General features: G+C 43.1%; 1 protein-coding gene across 4 annotated transcripts in view; it reads left to right on the forward strand.

Moving 5' to 3' along the window:
• esyt2b (extended synaptotagmin-like protein 2b) overlaps window positions 1-20,285 on the forward strand; it is a 200,906-nt gene that overhangs the window by 139,847 nt on the left and 40,774 nt on the right. For all 4 annotated transcript variants that reach the window (XM_063044411.1, XM_063044412.1, XM_063044413.1 and 1 more), the window contains exons 8-9: window positions 10,646-10,766; window positions 16,712-16,888. In XM_063044411.1, the coding sequence (XP_062900481.1) occupies window positions 10,646-10,766; window positions 16,712-16,888 (298 nt within the window). The remainder of the gene's footprint in view (window positions 1-10,645; window positions 10,767-16,711; window positions 16,889-20,285) is intronic.

Below are 20,285 nucleotides of genomic sequence, written 5' to 3' on the forward strand. Positions count from 1 at the left end.
TAACCTTTTAGTTAGAATTTTCTTGATGTGCTCCCTGCTTGAAGTAATTATTTGGTAACATTGGATTGGAATAAATGCTGTTTTCAATCCAAGACTGTTTTGTTCACTGGTCTGTTTATTACGCACTTGATCAATTTGAAAAATAAATTTCAAAATTAGTTGTAGGTTGTCTAATTAATCACAATGATAATATTGTAGTATGCTAAATATTAAATACTATTAAAGTAATAAAATGGCATGCCTCATGCAGGTTGAGGAAAATTCCTCGATTATCTTTTCTGTCTTTATAACAAGCTAAGTTTCTAAACTCTTAATTTATCCAAAGAATCATATTTTTGACAAAATCCACTATTTTTTAATGTACAAATAAAAATAAACATCTTTTCAGAAAATATTAATTTATGAAACACAAAATCATTAAATAGTTCTGTTTAATGTTGGATTTTCTAGTTTACCATAGGAGCATTAAGAGGGTGGAATTTGACCACAAGGAGAGCCTTGGTTGCTTACTTTGTTTCCCTGAATTCAGTTCTATACTGTGGAAGATTTGACTGAAGTTTGTCATTTTTGACATCTTTTCTCTTTTGTATTTTCTGCATGTACTGTCATAATTGTGTCAGATCATTGTTGTAAGCACTTGTCTCCTCTACCTCCACTGTGCACATCAAATGTGATACTGAACAGAATCAATTTTTGACATGTTCCTTAAAGAGTAAATGCATGGTTGTATGGAATATCAGAAGCAAACTCAGGAAAAAAAAAATCTTTCTTGCACAAAAAGCCTTGTTCAATAGGTGATAGATCATACCAGTATATATTTAGGAAAAAGCTGGGAGGAGACTTGCATGGAAGGTTTTTATGGGTGTGACAGACGTGTATGTATGTGTATTTTCTGCATGGGAATTTGCTGTGTGTTTCTGTGATCATATAAACTACACTTCCTTTCACCCATTCCTCCAAATGAAAAAAATTGCACACAGAAGAGATTTAAAATGGAAAAGGAACAGGTTATTCTTGTGTTGAAGCCAAAATGGCTTCAGATGTTCCAAACAACAGGAATTCTGCAGATGCTGGAAATTCAAGCAACACACATCAAAGTTGCTGGTGAACGCAGCAGGCCAGGCAGCATCTATAGGAAGAAGCGCAGTCGACGTTTCAGGCCGAGACCCTTCGTCAGGACTAACTGAAGGAAGAGTGAGTAAGGGATTTGAAAGCTGGAGGGGGAGGGGGAGATGCAAAATGATAGGAGAAGACAGGAGGGGGAGGGATGGAGCCGAGAGCTGGACAGGTGATAGGCAGAAGGGGATACGAGAGGATCATGGGACAGAAGGTCCGGGAAGAAAGACGGGGGGGGTGACCCAGAGGATGGGCAAGAGGTATATTCAGAGGGACAGAGGGAGAAAAAGGAGAGTGAGAGAAAGAATGTGTGCATTAAAAAGAGTAACAGATGGGGTACGAGGGGGAGGTGGGGCCTAGCGGAAGTTAGAGAAGTCAATGTTCATGCCATCAGGTTGGAGGCTACCCATACGGAATATAAGGTGTTGTTCCTCCAACCTGAGTGTGGCTTCATCTTTACAGTAGAGGAGGCCGTGGATAGACATGTCAGAATGGGAATGGGATGTGGAATTAAAATGTGTGGCCACTGGGAGATCCTGCTTTCTCTGGCGGACAGAGCGTAGATGTTCAGCAAAGCGGTCTCCCAGTCTGCGTCGGGTCTCACCAATATATAAAAGGCCACATCGGGAGCACCGGACGCAGTATATCACCCCAGTCGACTCACAGGTGAAGTGATGCCTCACCTGGAAGGACTGTTTGGGGCCCTGAATGGTGGTAAGGGATGAAGTGTAAGGGCATGTGTAGCACTTGTTCCGCTTACGCGGATAAGTGCCAGGAGGGAGATCAGTGGGGAGGGATGGGGGGGACGAATGGACAAGGGAGTTGTGTAGGGAGCGATCCCTGCGGAATGCAGAGAGAGGGGGGGAGGGAAAGATATGCTTAGTGGTGGGATCCCGTTGGAGGTGGCGGAAGTTACGGAGAATAATATGTTGGACCCGGAGGCTGGTGGGGTGGTAGGTGAGGACCGGGGGAACCCTATTCCTAGTGGGGTGGTGGGAGGATGGAGTGAGAGCAGATGTACGTGAAATGGGGGAGATGCGTTTAACAGCAGAGTTGATAGTGGAGGAAGGGAAGCCCCTTTCTTTAAAAAATGAAGACATCTCCCTCGTTCTAGAATGAAAAGCCTCATCCTGAGAGCAGATGCGGCGGAGACGGAGGAATTGCGAGAAGGGGATGGCGTTTTTGCAAGAGACAGGATGAGAAGAGGAATAGTCCAGATAGTTGTGAGAGTCAGTAGGCTTATAGTAGACATCAGTGGATAAGCTGTCTCCAGAGACAGAGACAGAAAGATCTAGAAAGGGGAGGGAGGTGTCAGAAATGGACCAGGTAAACTTGAGGGCAGGGTGAAAGTTGGAGGCAAAGTTAATAAAGTCAACGAGTTCTGCATGCATGCAGGAAGCAGCGCCAATGCAGTCGTCGATGTAGCGAAGGAAAAGTGGGGGACAGATACCAGAATAGGCACGGAACATAGATTGTTCCACAAACCCAACAAAAAGGCAGGCATAGCTAGGACCCATACGGGTGCCCATAGCTACACCTTTAGTTTGGAGGAAATGGGAGGAGCAAAAGGAGAAATTATTAAGAGTAAGGACTAATTCTGCTAGACGGAGCAGAGTGGTGGTAGAGGGGAACTGATTAGGTCTGGAATCCAAAAAGAAGCGTAGAGCTTTGAGACCTTCCTGATGGGGGATGGAAGTATATAGGGACTGGACATCCAAGGTGAAAATAAAGCGGTGGGGGCCAGGGAACTTAAAATCATCGAAAAGTTTAAGAGCGTGAGAAGTGTCACGAACATAGGTCGGAAGGGATTGAACAAGGGGTGATAAAACAGTGTCGAGGTATGCAGAAACGAGTTCGGTGGGGCAGGAGCAAGCTGAGACAATAGGTCCGCCAGGACAGGCAGGTTTGTGGATCTTGGGTAGGAGGTAGAAACGGGAAGTGCGGGGTGTGGGAACTATAAGGTTGGTAGCAGTGGATGGGAGATCCCCTGAGCGGATAAAGTCGTTGATAGTGTGGGAGACAATGGCCTGGTGCTCCTTAGTGGGGTCACGATCGAGGGGTAAATAAGAGGAGGTATCCGCGAGTTGTCGCTGTGCCTCGGCAAGGTAGAGGTCAGTACGCCAGACTACAACAGCACCCCCCTTATCAGCGGGTTTAATAATAATGTTAGGATTAGTGCGGAGGGAGTGGAGAGCAGAGCGTTCCGAAGGAGTGAGGTTGGAATGGGGACAAGGTGCGGTGAAGTCGAGACGGTTGATGTCCCGTCGGCAGTTGGCAATAAAGAAATCCAGAGCAGGCAGAAGACCAGAGCGGGGTGTCCATGAAGAAGAGGAGGGATGAAGACGGGAGAAGGGGTCATCGGTGGGGGTGGAAGAGTCCTTGCCGAAGAAGTAGGCTCGGAGACGGAGACGGCGGAAGAAAAGTTCCGCATCGTGGCGAACACGGAACTCGCTGAGGTGTGGGCGAAGGGGGACAAACGTGAGGCCCTTACTAAGAACAGAGCGTTCTGCCTCCGACAGTTGAAGGTCGGAGGGGATGGTAAAGACCCGGCACGGATGAGAGCTGGGATCAGAGGGGGGAGGGGGGAGGCTGGGGGTGTCAATGGAGAGGGGAGGGTTGGGGTGAGAGGAAGATGGAGCCTCTGAGGGCCCAGGAGCTGACGGTGGGATCTGAGGAAGACGGGGCTGCGGAGTGGTGGTGGGGGAAGGGGAGACGGGAGTCACAATAGCAGCACATAAAGACCCGGCCTGGAGTTCAAGGCTGGAGTCGCAGTTGGTGGTTGCGCGATCGCTTTGAATGTCTCCATGGTCGTTGCTGGAGTCCGGGTTTTGAATATGTCCTGAGGTGTTGGAGCCGCCGAGACCAATGGCAGGGGCCGCAACCGAAAGTTCATGCCTGCTAGCGTCGGGGCCGGCAGGCTCTGCAGTCCGTAGATGTAAGATCTTGCGATCTTTGCCTAACATGACAAAGTCAAAGAAACGGCGATTGCAGGCGTGGATCCGACGGAGGATGAAATAGCGGGTAGGACCATTACAGACGGCGAAGAAAGTGTCCCGAAGGTATGGAAGGGTCTGGGATAGGGACACCAAGATCATCAAACTTTTCGATGATTTTAAGTTCCCTGGCCCCCACCGCTTTATTTTCACCTTGGATGTCCAGTCCCTATATACTTCCATCCCCCATCAGGAAGGTCTCAAAGCTCTACGCTTCTTTTTGGATTCCAGACCTAATCAGTTCCCCTCTACCACCACTCTGCTCCGTCTAGCAGAATTAGTCCTTACTCTTAATAATTTCTCCTTTTGCCCCTCCCATTTCCTCCAAACTAAAGGTGTAGCTATGGGCACCCGTATGGGTCCCAGCTATGCCTGCCTTTTTGTTGGGTTTGTGGAACAATCTATGTTCCGTGCCTATTCTGGTATCTGTCCCCCACTTTTCCTTCGCTACATCGACGACTGCATTGGCGCTGCTTCCTGCACGCATGCAGAACTCGTTGACTTTATTAACTTTGCCTCCAACTTTCACCCTGCCCTCAAGTTTACCTGGTCCATTTCTGACACCTCCCTCCCCTTTCTAGATCTTTCTGTCTCTGTCTCTGGAGACAGCTTATCCACTGATGTCTACTATAAGTCTACTGACTCTCACAACTATCTGGACTATTCCTCTTCTCACCCTGTCTCTTGCAAAAACGCCATCCCCTTCTCGCAATTCCTCCGTCTCCGCCGCATCTGCTCTCAGGATGAGGCTTTTCATTCTAGGACGAGGGAGATGTCTTCATTTTTTAAAGAAAGGGGCTTCCCTTCCTCCACTATCAACTCTGCTGTTAAACGCATCTCCCCCATTTCACGTACATCTGCTCTCACTCCATCCTCCCACCACCCCACTAGGAATAGGGTTCCCCTGGTCCTCACCTACCACCCCACCAGCCTCCGGGTCCAACATATTATTCTCCGTAACTTCCGCCACCTCCAACGGGATCCCACCACTAAGCATATCTTTCCCTCCCCCCCCCTGCATTCCGCAGGGATCGCTCCCTACACAACTCCCTTGTCCATTCGTCCCCCCCATCCCTCCCCACTGATCTCCCTCCTGGCACTTATCCGTGTAAGCGGAACAAGTGCTACACATGCCCTTACACTTCCTCCCTTACCACCATTCAGGGCCCCAAACAGTCCTTCCAGGTGAGGCATCACTTCACCTGTGAGTCGACTGGGGTGATATACTGCGTCCGGTGCTCCCGATGTGGCCTTTTATATATTGGTGAGACCCGACGCAGACTGGGAGACCGCTTTGCTGAACATCTACGCTCTGTCCGCCAGAGAAAGCAGGATCTCCCAGTGGCCACACATTTTAATTCCACATCCCATTCCCATTCTGACATGTCTATCCACGGCCTCCTCTGCTGTAAAGATGAAGCCACACTCAGGTTGGAGGAACAACACCTTATATTCCGTATGGGTAGCCTCCAACCTGATGGCATGAACATTGACTTCTCTAACTTCCGCTAGGCCCCACCTCCCCCTCGTATCCCATCTGTTACTCTTTTTAATGCACACATTCTTTCTCTCACTCTCCTTTTTCTCCCTCTGTCCCTCTGAATATACCTCTTGCCCATCCTCTGGGTCACCCCACCCCCCGTCTTTCTTCCCGGACCTCCTGTCCCATGATCCTCTCGTATCCCCTTCTGCCTATCACCTGTCCAGCTCTCGGCTCCATCCCTCCCCCTCCTGTCTTCTCCTATCATTTTGCATCTCCCCCTCCCCCTCCAGCTTTCAAATCCCTTACTCACTCTTCCTTCAGTTAGTCCTGACGAAGGGTCTCGGCCTGAAACGTCGACTGCGCTTCTTCCTAGAGATGCTGCCTGGCCTGCTGCGTTCACCAGCAACTTTGATGTGTGTTGCTTCAGGTGTTCCAGGTGTCCTGCTCATATAGCTTCCTCACTATTAGTAATTCACAAGATACAGGATGCCAGAATATAACCAGTTTTTTCAGTTTGTGCAAAGAGAAAGTGCTTGGGTAAGGAAAATATGCAGCACTTACAGCCACACCCTAAGATCACAACACATGTTCTTTATCACTAATAATGCTACAGTTCTACAAATCTATCAGATATAAATGCACATCCTGCTATTATATCAATGTGTACATGTGACTGCAGTCTTTCTTGTTTCTTTCAAGCCTGTTAATTTAGCTGCATGTGCTTTATGCTTCACGAGGCAAAGTCTCCCACATTCTTTATCAAGGTCTTGATTCTGAACCCTTTGACCAGCCAAGTGCATTCCACCCCCCAGCCCCTAGTTATCTAACCTGCCATGTCCTGATTATTTTGCTTACTGCTGGGACAAATACTGGTGGATTCATCCAGAAGGAAAATTAGCGAGCTGGGTTGATTACGAATTTTTTACGCAATGGGCATTGGAAATCTATAGTGGTTGCTGGGTCAATTTAAATTTCAAGGCTAAGATGAGTAGGTTATTGCTAACTATGGGTATTGTGCAACATGGGTCAAAGTTAGGTTGATCATAAGGATTTTTCATTAATAAACTGAAAGCAGTTTTATATTGATCCTTCCTGAACTGCTTCTCCTCAACCATAAGGCATTATCAAGAAACTTGCAGCACATATTTTCCTCCATTTTATTTGAACAAATCCAAAGTATGCATCAATCAACAAACTTTTAGCCATATTATGGTGTTAAAGAGGCTAAAGCATTAAGTGGAATTGGAAAAAATAGCACAACTGAGATACTGAACAAAAATATTATCTGCAGGGTTATAACCAAAGTGGATAACTTAACTCAACTTGACTTCCCACAACCTATGGACTCACTTTCAAGGGCCCTTCATCTTCTCAAAATTTATAGCTTATTTGTTTATTTATTATTTATTTTTGTATTTGAAAATTTATGTCTTTTACATACTGATTGAATGCCGAAGTTGGTGCAATCTTTCATTGATTCTGTTATGGTTATTATTCTATTCCGGATTTATTGAGTATGCCTGCAAGAAAATACATCTCAGGGTTGTTTTTGGTGACATGCATATACTTTAATAATAAATTTACTTTGAACTTTTTAATAAATGGCTGCTTCAAAACTAGATGTAATCTATGATCCAAATGAACTACTAAACAGTTGAATGATCTGCCTGTGTTTCAATGAAGTAATCAGTAAGAAGTAGTTGTGATGCGGTATCATACAGATATGTAATGCTTGCAAATGTATGCTTAATTCAGTGAAGCTCAAAGAAGAGCATGTATTAATACATGTAGAATACTGCAAAATATATGTAGTACTTCCTAAGGTAATGGTTTTGGCATTGTTAGGGTTACCCTATGGTTTCCATTTCAACAGTTACCAGAAAAGTGAAACATAAACACAAGGGAACTGCAAATGCCAAAAATCCAGAGTAACACATGGTGCTGGAGGAGCTCAGCATCTATGGAAATGAATAAATAGTTGACGTTTTGAGCCAAGACCCAGGACCTGAAAAATGAAGCCTGGTTTTGATGCACCCAGTTTTGAAGTAGCCAAAATCCTTCCTAAATTTCTTCTTCTCAACCATAAGGCATCTAAAACTTTGCAGCATATATTTTCCTCCTTTTTATTTTTCAGTTATATATAATATTTTTTGTTAATCCTTTCAATTGTAGTTTGACAGTTCATCTGCTTCTCAGAGTGCTTATGCTTTGGCTTTCCTTAACGTTGTGTTATGGCTACCAAATTGCCAATGCTATCAACTGCACTGCTACAGTACTGTACACTTGATGGTGATGTATACTTTGAGTGATTGTGAATCAGTGTGGAATTATTCCTCAAATATTGACTCAAAAGTCCTTGCTCATCCTTGGCTAATTTACCTTGCACAAGCTTTTAACAATAATTTCATTTTAAGAGTAGTTTATTCTCATGAGACAGACTCTGCTGCAAACAGCATTGTCACGCAATGGAAATGATTGGAAATGTTGATTTAGAACTGTGTTCAGCTGTCTCGCTTTTTTTAAACAACCTTAACCTTAAAGAACCCACTCAAATAGTTGTAAGTTATTACCACTCTGTGCCTTTATACCTGAAGAAATGGGTGTGGTAGAATAATAATTGACTACTGTCTTCAGTTTTTAAAGTATCTTTCAATAGTTACAGAATCGATAAAATACTCGTTCTGGTGAAGAATAGGTTGAGGGAGAAACAGCATATTTAGTCTCTATTGCCCTCTGCTGGACAATCTGTGGAAGGTCTCACTTTACTTCTGGTGAACTGGTGAAATTAAAACAAAATAGTCTTAGACAAGCCATGACCAACCTATTTCTCTTCTAAGCCCACATATAAAAATATACTACAGATTGAGAACCCCTTATCCAAAATTCCGAAATCTGTCATATGGCATAAATGGAAAATTCCACAAGGTGCTGGGTAGGTTCCCAGGTGATACACAGGTCTCTGTGCACCACAGACAGTTCTGTGAAGTGACCTCACATATGCAATGAACAGGAGTTAATGAAAAATAGAAAAACACTGCATAAAGTGAAAAATAAAGATCTCAGTCGTGTATTGAAAGAGTGGATTCGTCAGCACTGGAGTGAACGTATGCCACTTAATGGACATGAAACAAGCAAAGATCTATCACGACAAATTGAAAATTGAGGGTAATTGTAATATTCGGCAGGAAGGTTGCAAAACATTAATGCACAGCATTAAATTTTTAAAGGTTTGTGGTGATAAAGCGTCTGCTGATCACGAAGCAGCAGAGAAATTAATCCATGAGTTTGCCAAGATCATTGCTGATGAAAATCTAACATGCTGAATCACTACATCAGTACATATATGTGATCAACAAGTGTACAACAAAGACTGCTTACCAGTAGCACATAAATTCAGCGTTGGAAATGACGTTGATCCCAAGCTACCTCATTATATATTCCAAAATCTGAAACACTTCCAGCCCCAAGCATTTCAGGTGAGGGGTACTGAACCTGCAGTAGAATGCAGGTAGGATGGCACTGCCTCCAAATTCTTAGGAAATTTATGATATCTGGTTGCAGCCTAAAATATGCTATACAGCATCATGGGTTAGTACCAATTAGAGGTCGGAATCTCCCTTGGTAGTTGGCTTTTAGTTTAATTTTGTAAAGCACAAAGAACTGAATCTGCACAATAGGCCAAACTATTTTATTCCCAGAATTGCGCACAAATTGCCTACGAAGTTGGGCAACATTGGTGTTGTCACATGTCTTCATTGATTTTACTACATTGATATCCTACAGATATGGGATGTTAGTATTATAGAAGGAATTTACATTGATGTATCAATCCATTGCTTTTTGAATTTGTTAGCATTGTTCACTTGCCAGGATCTGGAATTAATACTTAACAACATTTTTTCCATCCCCCTCCCTTAAATGTCTACATTTTTGCTTTTAAAAATAAACATTAAAGCTTAATCTTTGGTGTTTTTTGAGGTAGAAAGAATGTGCGTTTTTGGATTGCTCATTTTCAGGATGATTGACCAGATAGGGGTATGTTAATGCTATCTGATTTAAAAACCAACTGAATTAGCTGGGTACTAAACATTTCAATTTATGTTGCATCTTACTGTTAGCTTGTTTTTTTTTGGTAATTAAAGTTCAAAGTAAACTTATTATCGAAGAGTGTACATATCACCATAGATTCATTTTCTTGCAGGCATGCATTCACAGTAGTACAAAAAAAACACAATCAATCAGTAAAAAGCTAAACGCAAGCACTGGCAAATAACCAATGTGCAAAAGAAGACAGATTATACAAAGACAAAAAAAAAAGGAAATAGTAAGTAAATAATGAGAACATGAGTTGTAGAATCTTTGAAAGTGAGTGGAATCAGTTTGGTGTTGGGGTGAGTGAAGTTATCCACAGTAGTTCAGGAGCGTGATGGTTGAAGGGCAATAACTGTTCCTGAACCCAGTGGTGTGGGACCTAAGGCCCCTGCACCACCTTCCTGATAGCAGCAGCGAGAAGAGAGCACGGCCTGGGTGGTGTGGGTCCTTGATGATGGATGCTGCTTTCTTGTAATAGCATTCCTTCGTAGATGATCTTGGTGGAATTAATGTCCTGTAGCCGTCCTTACAGCAGATTGATTGCAAATATATGAAAGATAGAGGTGTGTTTATATCATTTATTTTGCAGTGGATCAGTCTAACTAAATTGATCAGTATCTCTTCTAGAATGTACATTCTAATTATATGGGCAGAGACCAAGATTATGTGAGGTATAATACCATTTGGCCAGGACAACCAGGTGGAAATTTTTTGGTTCAATTTCCAGGTTGAAAGTGCAAAGGTTAAACAAATAATGAAAGCAAAATGTTGCAAATACTACAAATACAAAATAAAAATAGGAAATGGCACCAGACGAGAGATCAGAGTAAAGCGTTAAGTTGTATCCCTAATGGAGTGTGGATTTCATTTGCACAGATGAAGATTTTTCGTAATGCACATGATAAGTTTGTATTGTCTCCAAGTGGCTTAATCACATTCATGTCTTTTTTTTTACCCTTAGTGGATTGTCAGATACAATTATCCTTGATATAATTTCCAACTATCTGGTGCTGCCGAATCGTATCACTGTGCCACTTGTGAGTGAGGTGCAATTGGCTCAGCTGCGGTTTCCTGTACCAAAAGTAAGTTCTAGTATGCTAACTGCCCAAGTACTGATTGATTGATTGATTGATTTATTTATTTATTTGCATTTAGCTTAAATTGAAATATTTAATTGAAATTATACCGGTAACATTTCAGCTTGAGTAGTTGTTTACAAGCAACCCTGTAGTTGATGAACTTTTAGCAGGGCAATGGGATTATGTGTGTTTCTTTGGCAAACAAAAATGGCACATAACTGATAAACCAATAACTTTCCATACAGAAATATTTACGAAAGCTAATTTTATATGCATAAGGTTATGGGCAGTATTGTGTTGAAGAACACTTGTAGTGACATAAGAGGAACTTATCTCCTGATTTTCTAACAGGAAGCTATAATGGAGCCTTCACAGCATTCATTAAAGGCTCTGGTCATTAAAAGTTCATTAAAAGTTCTGGTCAAGAAAAAGAAGGCATACATCCGGGGCGCCTAGGTGCGACTGGAGTAGCAGCAGTACTGCCAATGGATACGATTAAATATTTCCGTTTCAGCCTGTTACAGCAAAAAAGCACAACTACTTCCAAGGTCAGTACAGTCAACAAAGATGTCTTAATGCATTTAAACAAACTATCGCTGCTTAAAACCGATGGAAACAACACAGTCTGTGGTCGGAAGGGCCCACGGAGAAAACCTTGGAGAAAGCGTGGGTGAAGATCAGGATTACAAGTGTGTTTAAGGAAACTCCCTATACCGACGATCTTGCTGGCGAACATGCAGTCTCTGGTGAATAAAGTCGATGATCTCAGAGCCAGGGTGCTGAATCAGAGGGACATTAGGACCGCGTGTGTCCTTTGCTTCACGGAATCCCGGTCAACCCCTTCCGTATCGGATGCAGCGATTCAGATCGACGGGTTTACTCCACACTGTCACAATAGATCTATAGAGTCTCTCAGAAGCAGAGATGGAGGAGTATGCCTCATGATCAACTCTTCTTGGTGCACACATATGTCCGTGCTGTCCCAATTCTGCTCACCAGACCTGGAATATCTAGCAGTAAAGTGTCATCCTTTTTACTTACCACAGGAATTCTCTGGGGTCATTCTGGTTGCAGTTTATATTCCACCTCAGGCCAATTAGGTGATCTGAACAATGGGATCAACATGCACGAAACAACGCCCCCTAATGCCTTCACCATCGTTTTGGGAAATTTAACAAGACCGGTCTGAAAAAATCACTAAGCAATTACCATCAACAGATAGCTTGAAATACCAGAGGAAACAACACTCTGGACCATTGTTACACCACCATCGAGAATGCCGACTGTGCTATTTCACGCCCTCACTTCAGGAATTCTGATCACCTGGCTGTACTTCTACTCCCTGAGTATAGGCAGAGACTAAAGACTGCAGCACCAGTAGTGAGGACCAAGAAGGTCTGGACAAGGGAAGCACAGGAGCGCCTACAGGACTGCTTTGAATCTGTGCACTGGACTGTATTCAGGGATTCATCTTCGAACCTGGATGAGTATGCTGCAGTTGTTACCGACTTCATTAAAACCCGTGTGGATGAGTGTGTGCCTACAAAGACTTGCTGCACGTTCCCAAACCAAAAAGCCTTGGATGAACCAGGAGGTACGTCAGTCTACTGAAGGCTAGATCTGTGGCATTCAAGTCTGGCAACCCAGGCCTGTACCAGAAAACCAGGTATGATTTGCGGAGGGCTATTTCAAGGGCGAAGGGACAATGTCGAATGAGGTTGTAGGAGATATCAGATACACGGCAACTCTGGCAGAGACTGCAGGACATTACTTCCTACAAAGCAAAACCCAATAGCATGAATGGCAGCGATGCTTCACTACCAGATGAACTCAATGCCTTCTATCCCTGCTTTGAAAGGGAGAACAGAACTACAGCTGTGAAGATCCCTGCTGCACCCGGTGACCCTGTGATCTCCGTCTCAGAGGCCAATGTTAGACTGTCTTTAAAGAGAGTGAACCCTTGCAAGGCAGAAGGTCCAGATGGAGTACCTAGTAAGGCTCTGAAAACCTGCGCCAACCAACTAGCGGGAGTATTCAAGGACATTTTCAGCCTCTCACTGCTATGGGCAGAAGTTCCCACTTGCTTCAAAAAGCCAACAGTTATACCAGTGCCAAAGAAGAATAATGTGGGCTGCCTTAACAACTATCACCCAGTAGCACACACATCGACAGTGATGAAATGCTTTGAGAGGTTGGTTATGACTAGACTGAACTCCTGCCTCAGCAAGGACCTGGACCCATTGCAATTTGCCTATCGTCACAATAGGTCAATGGCAGATGCAATCTCCGTGGCTCTTCACATGGCTTTAGACCACCTAGACAACGCAAACACTACATCAAGATGCTGTTCATCGACTTTAACTCAGCATTTAATACCATCATTCCCACAACCTGGATTGAAAAGTTGCAGAACCTGGGCCTCTATAGCTCCCTCTGTAATTGGATCCTCGATTTCCTAACCGGAAGACCACAGTCTGTGCGGATTGGTGATAACATCTCCTCTTCACTGACGATCAACACTGGCGCACCTCGGGTGTGTGCTTAGCCCACTGCTCTACTCTTGATATACACATGACTGTGTGGCTAGGCATAGCTCAAATACCATCTATAAATTTGCTGATGATACAACCATTTTAATAGAATCTCAGGTGGAGACAAGAGGGCGTACAAGAGTGAGATATACCAACTAGTGGAATGGTGCTGCAGCAACAACCTGGCATTCGACATCAATAAGATGAAAGAGCTGATTGCGGACTTCAGGAAGGGTAAGACGAAGGAACACGTACCAATCCTCATAGAGGGATCAGAAGTGGAGAAAGTGAGCAGTTTCAAGCTCCTGGGTGTCAAGATCTCTGAGCATCTAACCTGGTCCCAACACATTGATGTGGTCAAGGCAAGACAGTGGCTATACTTTATTAGGAATTTGAAGCGATTTGGCATGTCAACAAATACACTCAAAAACTTCTATAGTTGTACTGTGGAGAGCATTCTGACAGGCTGCATCACTGTCTGGTATGGAGGGGCTACTGCATAGTACTGAAAGAAGCTGCAGAAGGTTGTAAATCTAGTCAGGTCCATCTTGAGCACCAGTCTACAAAGTGCCCAGGGCATCTTTAGGGAGCAGTGTCTCAGAAAGGCAGCGTCTATTATTAAAGACCTCCGGCACCCAGGGCATGTCCTTTTCTTACCATCAGGTAGGAGATACAGAAGCCTGAAGGCACACACTCAGCGATTTCAGGAACAGCTTCTTCCCCTCTGCCATCTGATTCCTGAATGGACTTTGAAGCTTTGGACACTACCTCACTTTTTCAATATACAGTATTTCTGTTTTTGCATATTTTTAATAATCTATTCAATATACGTAATTGATTTACTTGTTTATTATTATGTTTTATTTTACTGATTATTATTTTTTTTTCTCTTTCTGTTAGATTATGTATTATTACATTGAACTGCTGCTGCTATGTTAACAAATTTCACGTCACATGCTGGTGATAATAAACTGGATTCTGATTCTGACATTGGGTTTAGGAGGTTGGAGATGAGTGAGTTCCTTGATAACTATAAAAAGTCAAAGAATACTACTAGGAGGGTAATCAGGAAGGCAAAGGGAAAGTATATGATAGATCTGGCAGTAAAGTTGAGTAAAATCCCAAGAGATTCTGTAACCACATTAAGAGTAAAAGGATGGCTAGGGAGAGCATAGGTTCCCTTAGAGGTCACAGGGCTGCCTGTAGAAGGTGGGTGAGATTTTTAATGAATATTTCTCCTCTGTTTACTGAGGAGAAAATCATGTTTGCTCAAGTGATGAGGGAAACAAGTGGAGATGTTTCGGAGTACATTCATATTACCATGGAGAAAGTATTTGGATTCTTACAGTACATTAAGGTAGATAAATCCGCAGGGCTTGACTGAGTGCATCCTCAGACATAGTGGGAGGCTAGAGGAGAAATCGTGGAGGTCCTTGCAAAGATATCTGCTTCGTCGTTACTGGTAAAGTTCTTGAAGGTAGTTAATGTTTCATTGTTTAAGAATAGTAGCAAGTAGAAGCCCAGGAACTACAGGTTGATTAGGCTGACATCATTGGTGGGGAAGTTACTGGTGAGAATTCTGAGGGACAGAATCTACCAGCACTTGGATAGTCAGCATCACGTTTTGGGTGGAAAGGCATGCTTGACAACCTTTTAGAGTGTATTGAAGAGGTAATCTAAAAGATAGATGAGGGTGCTGGTAGATGAGAGTAGGGTAGTGGATGTTTTCTGTTGAGACTTGCTTTTGCAAGGCCTTCAACAAGGTCCTGCATATTGGACTGGTCTGGAAGGTGAAGTCCCATAGAATCCAGGGAGAGAGCTAGTTAGGTAGGTTAAAATTGGCTTAGAGGTAGGAAGCAGAAGGTGCTGGTTGGAGGTTGTTTCTCACAGTGGATTAGGTGACTAGTGGTGTACCACAGAGGTCAGTGTTGTGACCCTTGTTATTCATTATTTATACAGATTATTTTGATGCAAATGTATAAGGCTTAATCAGTAAGTTTGTGGGTGACACAAAATTAGGAGGTGTTGTTTATAGTGAAGAAGATTATTTTTTGACTACATGGGGATCTTTGTCAGTTAGGGATGTGGGATGATGAGTGGCAAATGGATTTGAATACAGTTAAGTGTAATACATTTTGGAGAGTCAAACCAGTTTTGGACCTACGGTATACTATGAATGATTGGGCACTAGGGAATGTAATGGAAAAGAAGGACAAGTACAAGTGCATAATTCATTGAAAGAGTTGTCACACAGACGGTGGTGCAAAAGGTGTTTAGCACAGCGGCAAGTCAGGGCCTTGAGTATGGGATTTTGGACAGTATGTTGCAGTTGTATAAGTCTATAGTCAGGCCACATTTTGGGTACTGTGTACAATTCTGATCGCCTGTTACAAGAAAGATGTGGTTGAACTGAAGAGGGCAAAAAAGATTTACGAGGATGTTGCCAGGATGAGAAGGCCTGGGTTACAGGGAGAAGTTGGCCAGGTTAGGTCTTTATTCCTTGTAGTGTCGGAGACTGGGGTTTATAAAAAGATGGGAGCATACATAAGGTGGATGGGAACGGTCTTCCCCAAGTCAGGGAGTCCAAACCGAGTGGGCATAGATTTCAGGTGAGAGGGGTAACCTTTTCATGTAGAGTGTGGTGGGTATATGGAAGGAGCTGCCAGTGGAAGTCATTGAGACAGGTACAACAGAATCATTGAAGAAGTACTTAGAGGGATAAATGCAGGAAATTTGAGATTAGATTGTGGGCGCCATAGTCATCATAGACTTGTTAGGCTGAAATGACTGTTTATAATTCTAAACTCAGTTTTTACATCTCTCTGGTTATACGAGGTGTGATTGATAAGTTCGTGGCCTACATAGAAGGAGTCAATTTCAGAAAACCTAGCACATTTATTTTTCAATATAGTCCCCTCCTACATTTACACTCTTAGTCCAGCAGTCGTGGAGCATACGGATCTTGGACCTCCAGAAAGTGTCCACAGCAGGGTTGATTGATAAGTTCATGACCTAAGGTAGAAGGAGTTGAGTTATACAACTCTCGTTACATGCACATGCAGTTCAACTCTTTGAGTGATTATGCAGAAAGTTTGAAGTTAATAACTCATCTCCTATCTTAGGCCATGAACTTATCAATCACCCCTCATAGGTATTGGTGAACTATACTACAGCTGTCATAGAAGCTTATGTAATGGTTAAAGTATGGAAGCTTGACCAGACATCTCAGCTTGGTCTCTTTTCCCTTCCTAAATGATACTTATGGTTGTTATATTCAGTTTAGATGTTTTACATTATGACTGATGCTGTTTGAGAACTTCAGTGAAATTACTTACGTAATCAATCCTCATCTAATTCTGCTGATCATGTCAGATGATGGATTTTATTTATTTCCATTTCCGCTTTTCTTTTTCATAGGGGTTTCTAAGAATATACTTCACTGAAGCTCAAGATCTGATATGGAAGGACACGTATCTGAAAGGACTTGCAAAAGGAAAATCTGACCCTTATGGCATTGTTCGTATTGGTAACCAGATGTTCCAAAGCAAAACTATCAAGGAAAATCTAAATCCAAAATGGAATGAGGTTTATGAGGTAGTTATAGTTTGACTATGAATCTGTACTAGTTTTATGTGCAAGTAGGGCAAGTTGTATACTGGCTCCTGAATTCCATGGACACTTGCCCAGGTCATTCAAAGCTGAGATTATTTTAAGAGGCTATTAGAAGCTGCTTTAAGTTGGAGTATGTTTCAGTTACATTGAACATAGGAAAAGCAACAGTACAGGAACAGACCCTTTGACCCACAATGTTGTGCTGAACCAAATAAATTGGCCAACCAAAGTAATCCCTTATGCCTACATAATATCCATATTCTTCTCTTATTCTCACATTCATGTGTCTATCTAGATGTCTCTTAAAAATCTAATGTTTCTGCCTCTACCATCACCCCAGGCAGCGCATTGCTAGCATCTACCCCTCTCTGAGTGTAAGAAAATGCAATTTGCCCCTTGCATCTTCTTTGAAATTACTCCTTCTCATCTTAAGTGCATAACCTCTGGTTGTTGTTCGTCCTTCAAAGACGTTGATGAGGACCTCGACACCATATGATGGTGTCGAGACTAGCGTGTGATTTGGATTTAATTGAGGGAGAGTTGCGCAGCGTCAGCCTCACTCTCTCTTCCCAATTCCCATCTGGATCCAGTGGCAAGACAGAGTCTAGAGGGCTGGAGATGGGACTAGGCGCAGTGGATGACCAGGACGTCTTCTGTGTCTTGTCCTGCTCTACACGTTCCACGACACTTGCAGAGACTGCCTTCTTGACCGTTGGACCTTCCATTGGTCTCGTCCGCTCAATCCGCCGGAGTCTGTCTTCACATGCTGGGATAGACAACTCCCTATCTCACCGAGGGTTTGAGACCCGTCGGCTACCCTCACCTGGTTTAGCCGGCTTGTCGAAGCTGTTGCCCGGGGTGTGGCCGCTGTCGCATGCAAACAGCTACGGGGAGCCACAGGTGAGAGCTGAGTGCCAGGTGGGGACCAAAGGTGGACTAACCGCCCTGAAAAGGACGCGACATGTTCCCCCACCAGAGGTGCTACCCCTCCCTGACACCCCATACATCCCCTGGTATTGGACCTCTGGTATTGGACATTTTGGCTCGGGGTGGGGGGGGGGGGAAGATATGTCTACTCTTATCTATGTCTCTCATAATCTCCCCCTCTGTGATCCCAGCTCTTTACTTCACCCCTCCCCCCCTTAGTTTCAGTTATCATCTTGTGTTTCTTTCTCCTCTCCCTTCTAACTCTGACTCCTCATCTTTTTTTCTCCAGTCCTGCTGAAGGGTCTCAGCCTGATAAGTCGACTGTGCTCTTTCCTATAGATGCTGCCTGGCTTGCTGAGTTCCTCCAGCATTTTGTGCGTGTTACCCTCATAAGTTTATAATCTCTATCTTATCTCCCCTCGGCCTTTGCTGCTGCAGAGGACACAACCCAAGTTTGTCCAACCTGTCTAACTCACACGGCATCCTGGTAAACCTCATCCACCCTGTCCAACACCTCAAGATGCTTCCTATAATAGGGTAACCGGAGCTGTATGCAGTGCTCCACATGGCCCTAACTATAGTTTAATAAAGCTGCAAGATAATTCCCTGACTTTTGAACTCGTGCTTCAACTGAGTTGAGACCAGCATGTCATATGCCTTCTGAACCACTCACTAATAAAGACAAGCATGCCATATGCCTTCGTATGCCTTCTAGGTACCATACTTTGGTATGTTTTGTGAAAGCAGGTTACTTTTTTTAATTGAAATTGACTTGCATATAAAAACACAATAGTTAGTCTTGAAATGCTTTTAATATCTCAAGTTAAAATTTTGAATGATGATATTGGACTGCTATCTAAGTCAACTAATGAAGCTATTATATACTTAGCTTAATTATATAGGAAGTATACATTTTTTAAAAAAAATCCTAGTTGAGAGTTTGCTGAATTAATTTCAGTTCATTTCCAATATTTTAAATTGTATTTTGGTTTAATTGACCCACATGGTTCAGTAAAACTATTTTTAAAACCAGCCCATCTGCACATTCCCATTGTTCTGGCAACTTCGGGTTTCTCATAGCAGCTCTGATAAACACAGCAGGTTTTCCTGTTAGATGCTCCAGTGGCTTTTGTTGATAGTTCTGACCATTCCTCTTTAGAACATAGTGAATGTTTCTTCATAGGCACCAATGCAAGACTCAATAAAACAGGTCCTGGATTTTTTTTGCTGGTCTGAAATATTCCAGTTATGTACATGGAGCTACCAGTGTGAATGTTTCTCTTTCAGATACATGGCTCTCCAACCCCAAGTAGAGATGCTGATTTTGATTTCCTGCAAAATTCAGCTGGTATTTTTTTTCAATAATTCAGTCAGTTCTTGGCTTCATCTTTTAGCTGTTTTAGTCAGCTGGGTTCTGCTAATTGAAAATTTAATATTTTCATAATTTATAAGTGTTATAAATAGTATTAATGTTTTTCACGGTGAGGGGATCTGTTTTGCTTGGGCAGTACGATCACGTTGAATAGCTTGGACTCATTTGGCAGCTTAAAGCTGAGCTTCCATGAGGGCCTGTGAACCATCAGCAGAAGCAGTAATTTACACCACCATATCTTGTAACCTCAAAAATCTGGTTTAATGAGATTAGAGCAGTGGACTAAGCATGCATGGCTGAGGTGTTCCTGTGTTGTTTCTCATTGAGAATTATCAGTCCACACTGACTGTGGTCTCACAATAGGAAGTCAGGGATCTAGTTGCAGAAAGAGGTACTGAGGCTCATGTTTTGAAGCTTGGTCACTGGTACTGGGGGAATGGTGGCGTTAAAATACTGAGCTGTAATTGATAAGTAGCAGCCTGACATACAGTATGTTGTACTGTTGTCTAGGTACTCCAAAGCAGAGTGAAGAGCCAGTGAGAGTGTTCCTGCTGTAGACTTGTTGTGGCAGTAGGTGAATTGCGGCAGGTCAGAGGCAACCTATCAGTCCTCTGTTGATATGTCATCTAATCCCAGGAATTAAGCCTTGTATTTCTGTTTTGAACTGCCTCCAGTGTTACATTATCCTTTCAAGAACTGCAGTGGATCAAGAAGGTGGCTGGTAATCAGCACATCACCACCTTTATCAGTTAGATGATGCAGCATTTGTGGTGCTGCTGTGCATCACCAGCAGTCCCAAGTTGATCCTGACCTATACTGTCAGTGTGGAGTTAGTATGATGTGTGACTGTGTGGATCTCCTCCCAGTGTGATGGATTCTTCCAATAACCAAAGATGAGTTGAATGATTAGTTTTCTGTTATAAGTAACATCCAGAGTTGCAGGGGTTAATGGGCATTTGAGATTGGATTTTTTCAGGTTGATTGGCTGAGTAGCCTCCAGTGTCATGACAAAATGAGTTTTAAATCAGTGCATAGATGCTTTATTTTAAAAATATCATATGAGGACTATTTTCATTATTT

The sequence above is a fragment of the Mobula hypostoma genome, chromosome 3, assembly GCF_963921235.1.
Source record: "Mobula hypostoma chromosome 3, sMobHyp1.1, whole genome shotgun sequence".
Lineage (NCBI taxonomy): Eukaryota > Metazoa > Chordata > Chondrichthyes > Myliobatiformes > Myliobatidae > Mobula > Mobula hypostoma.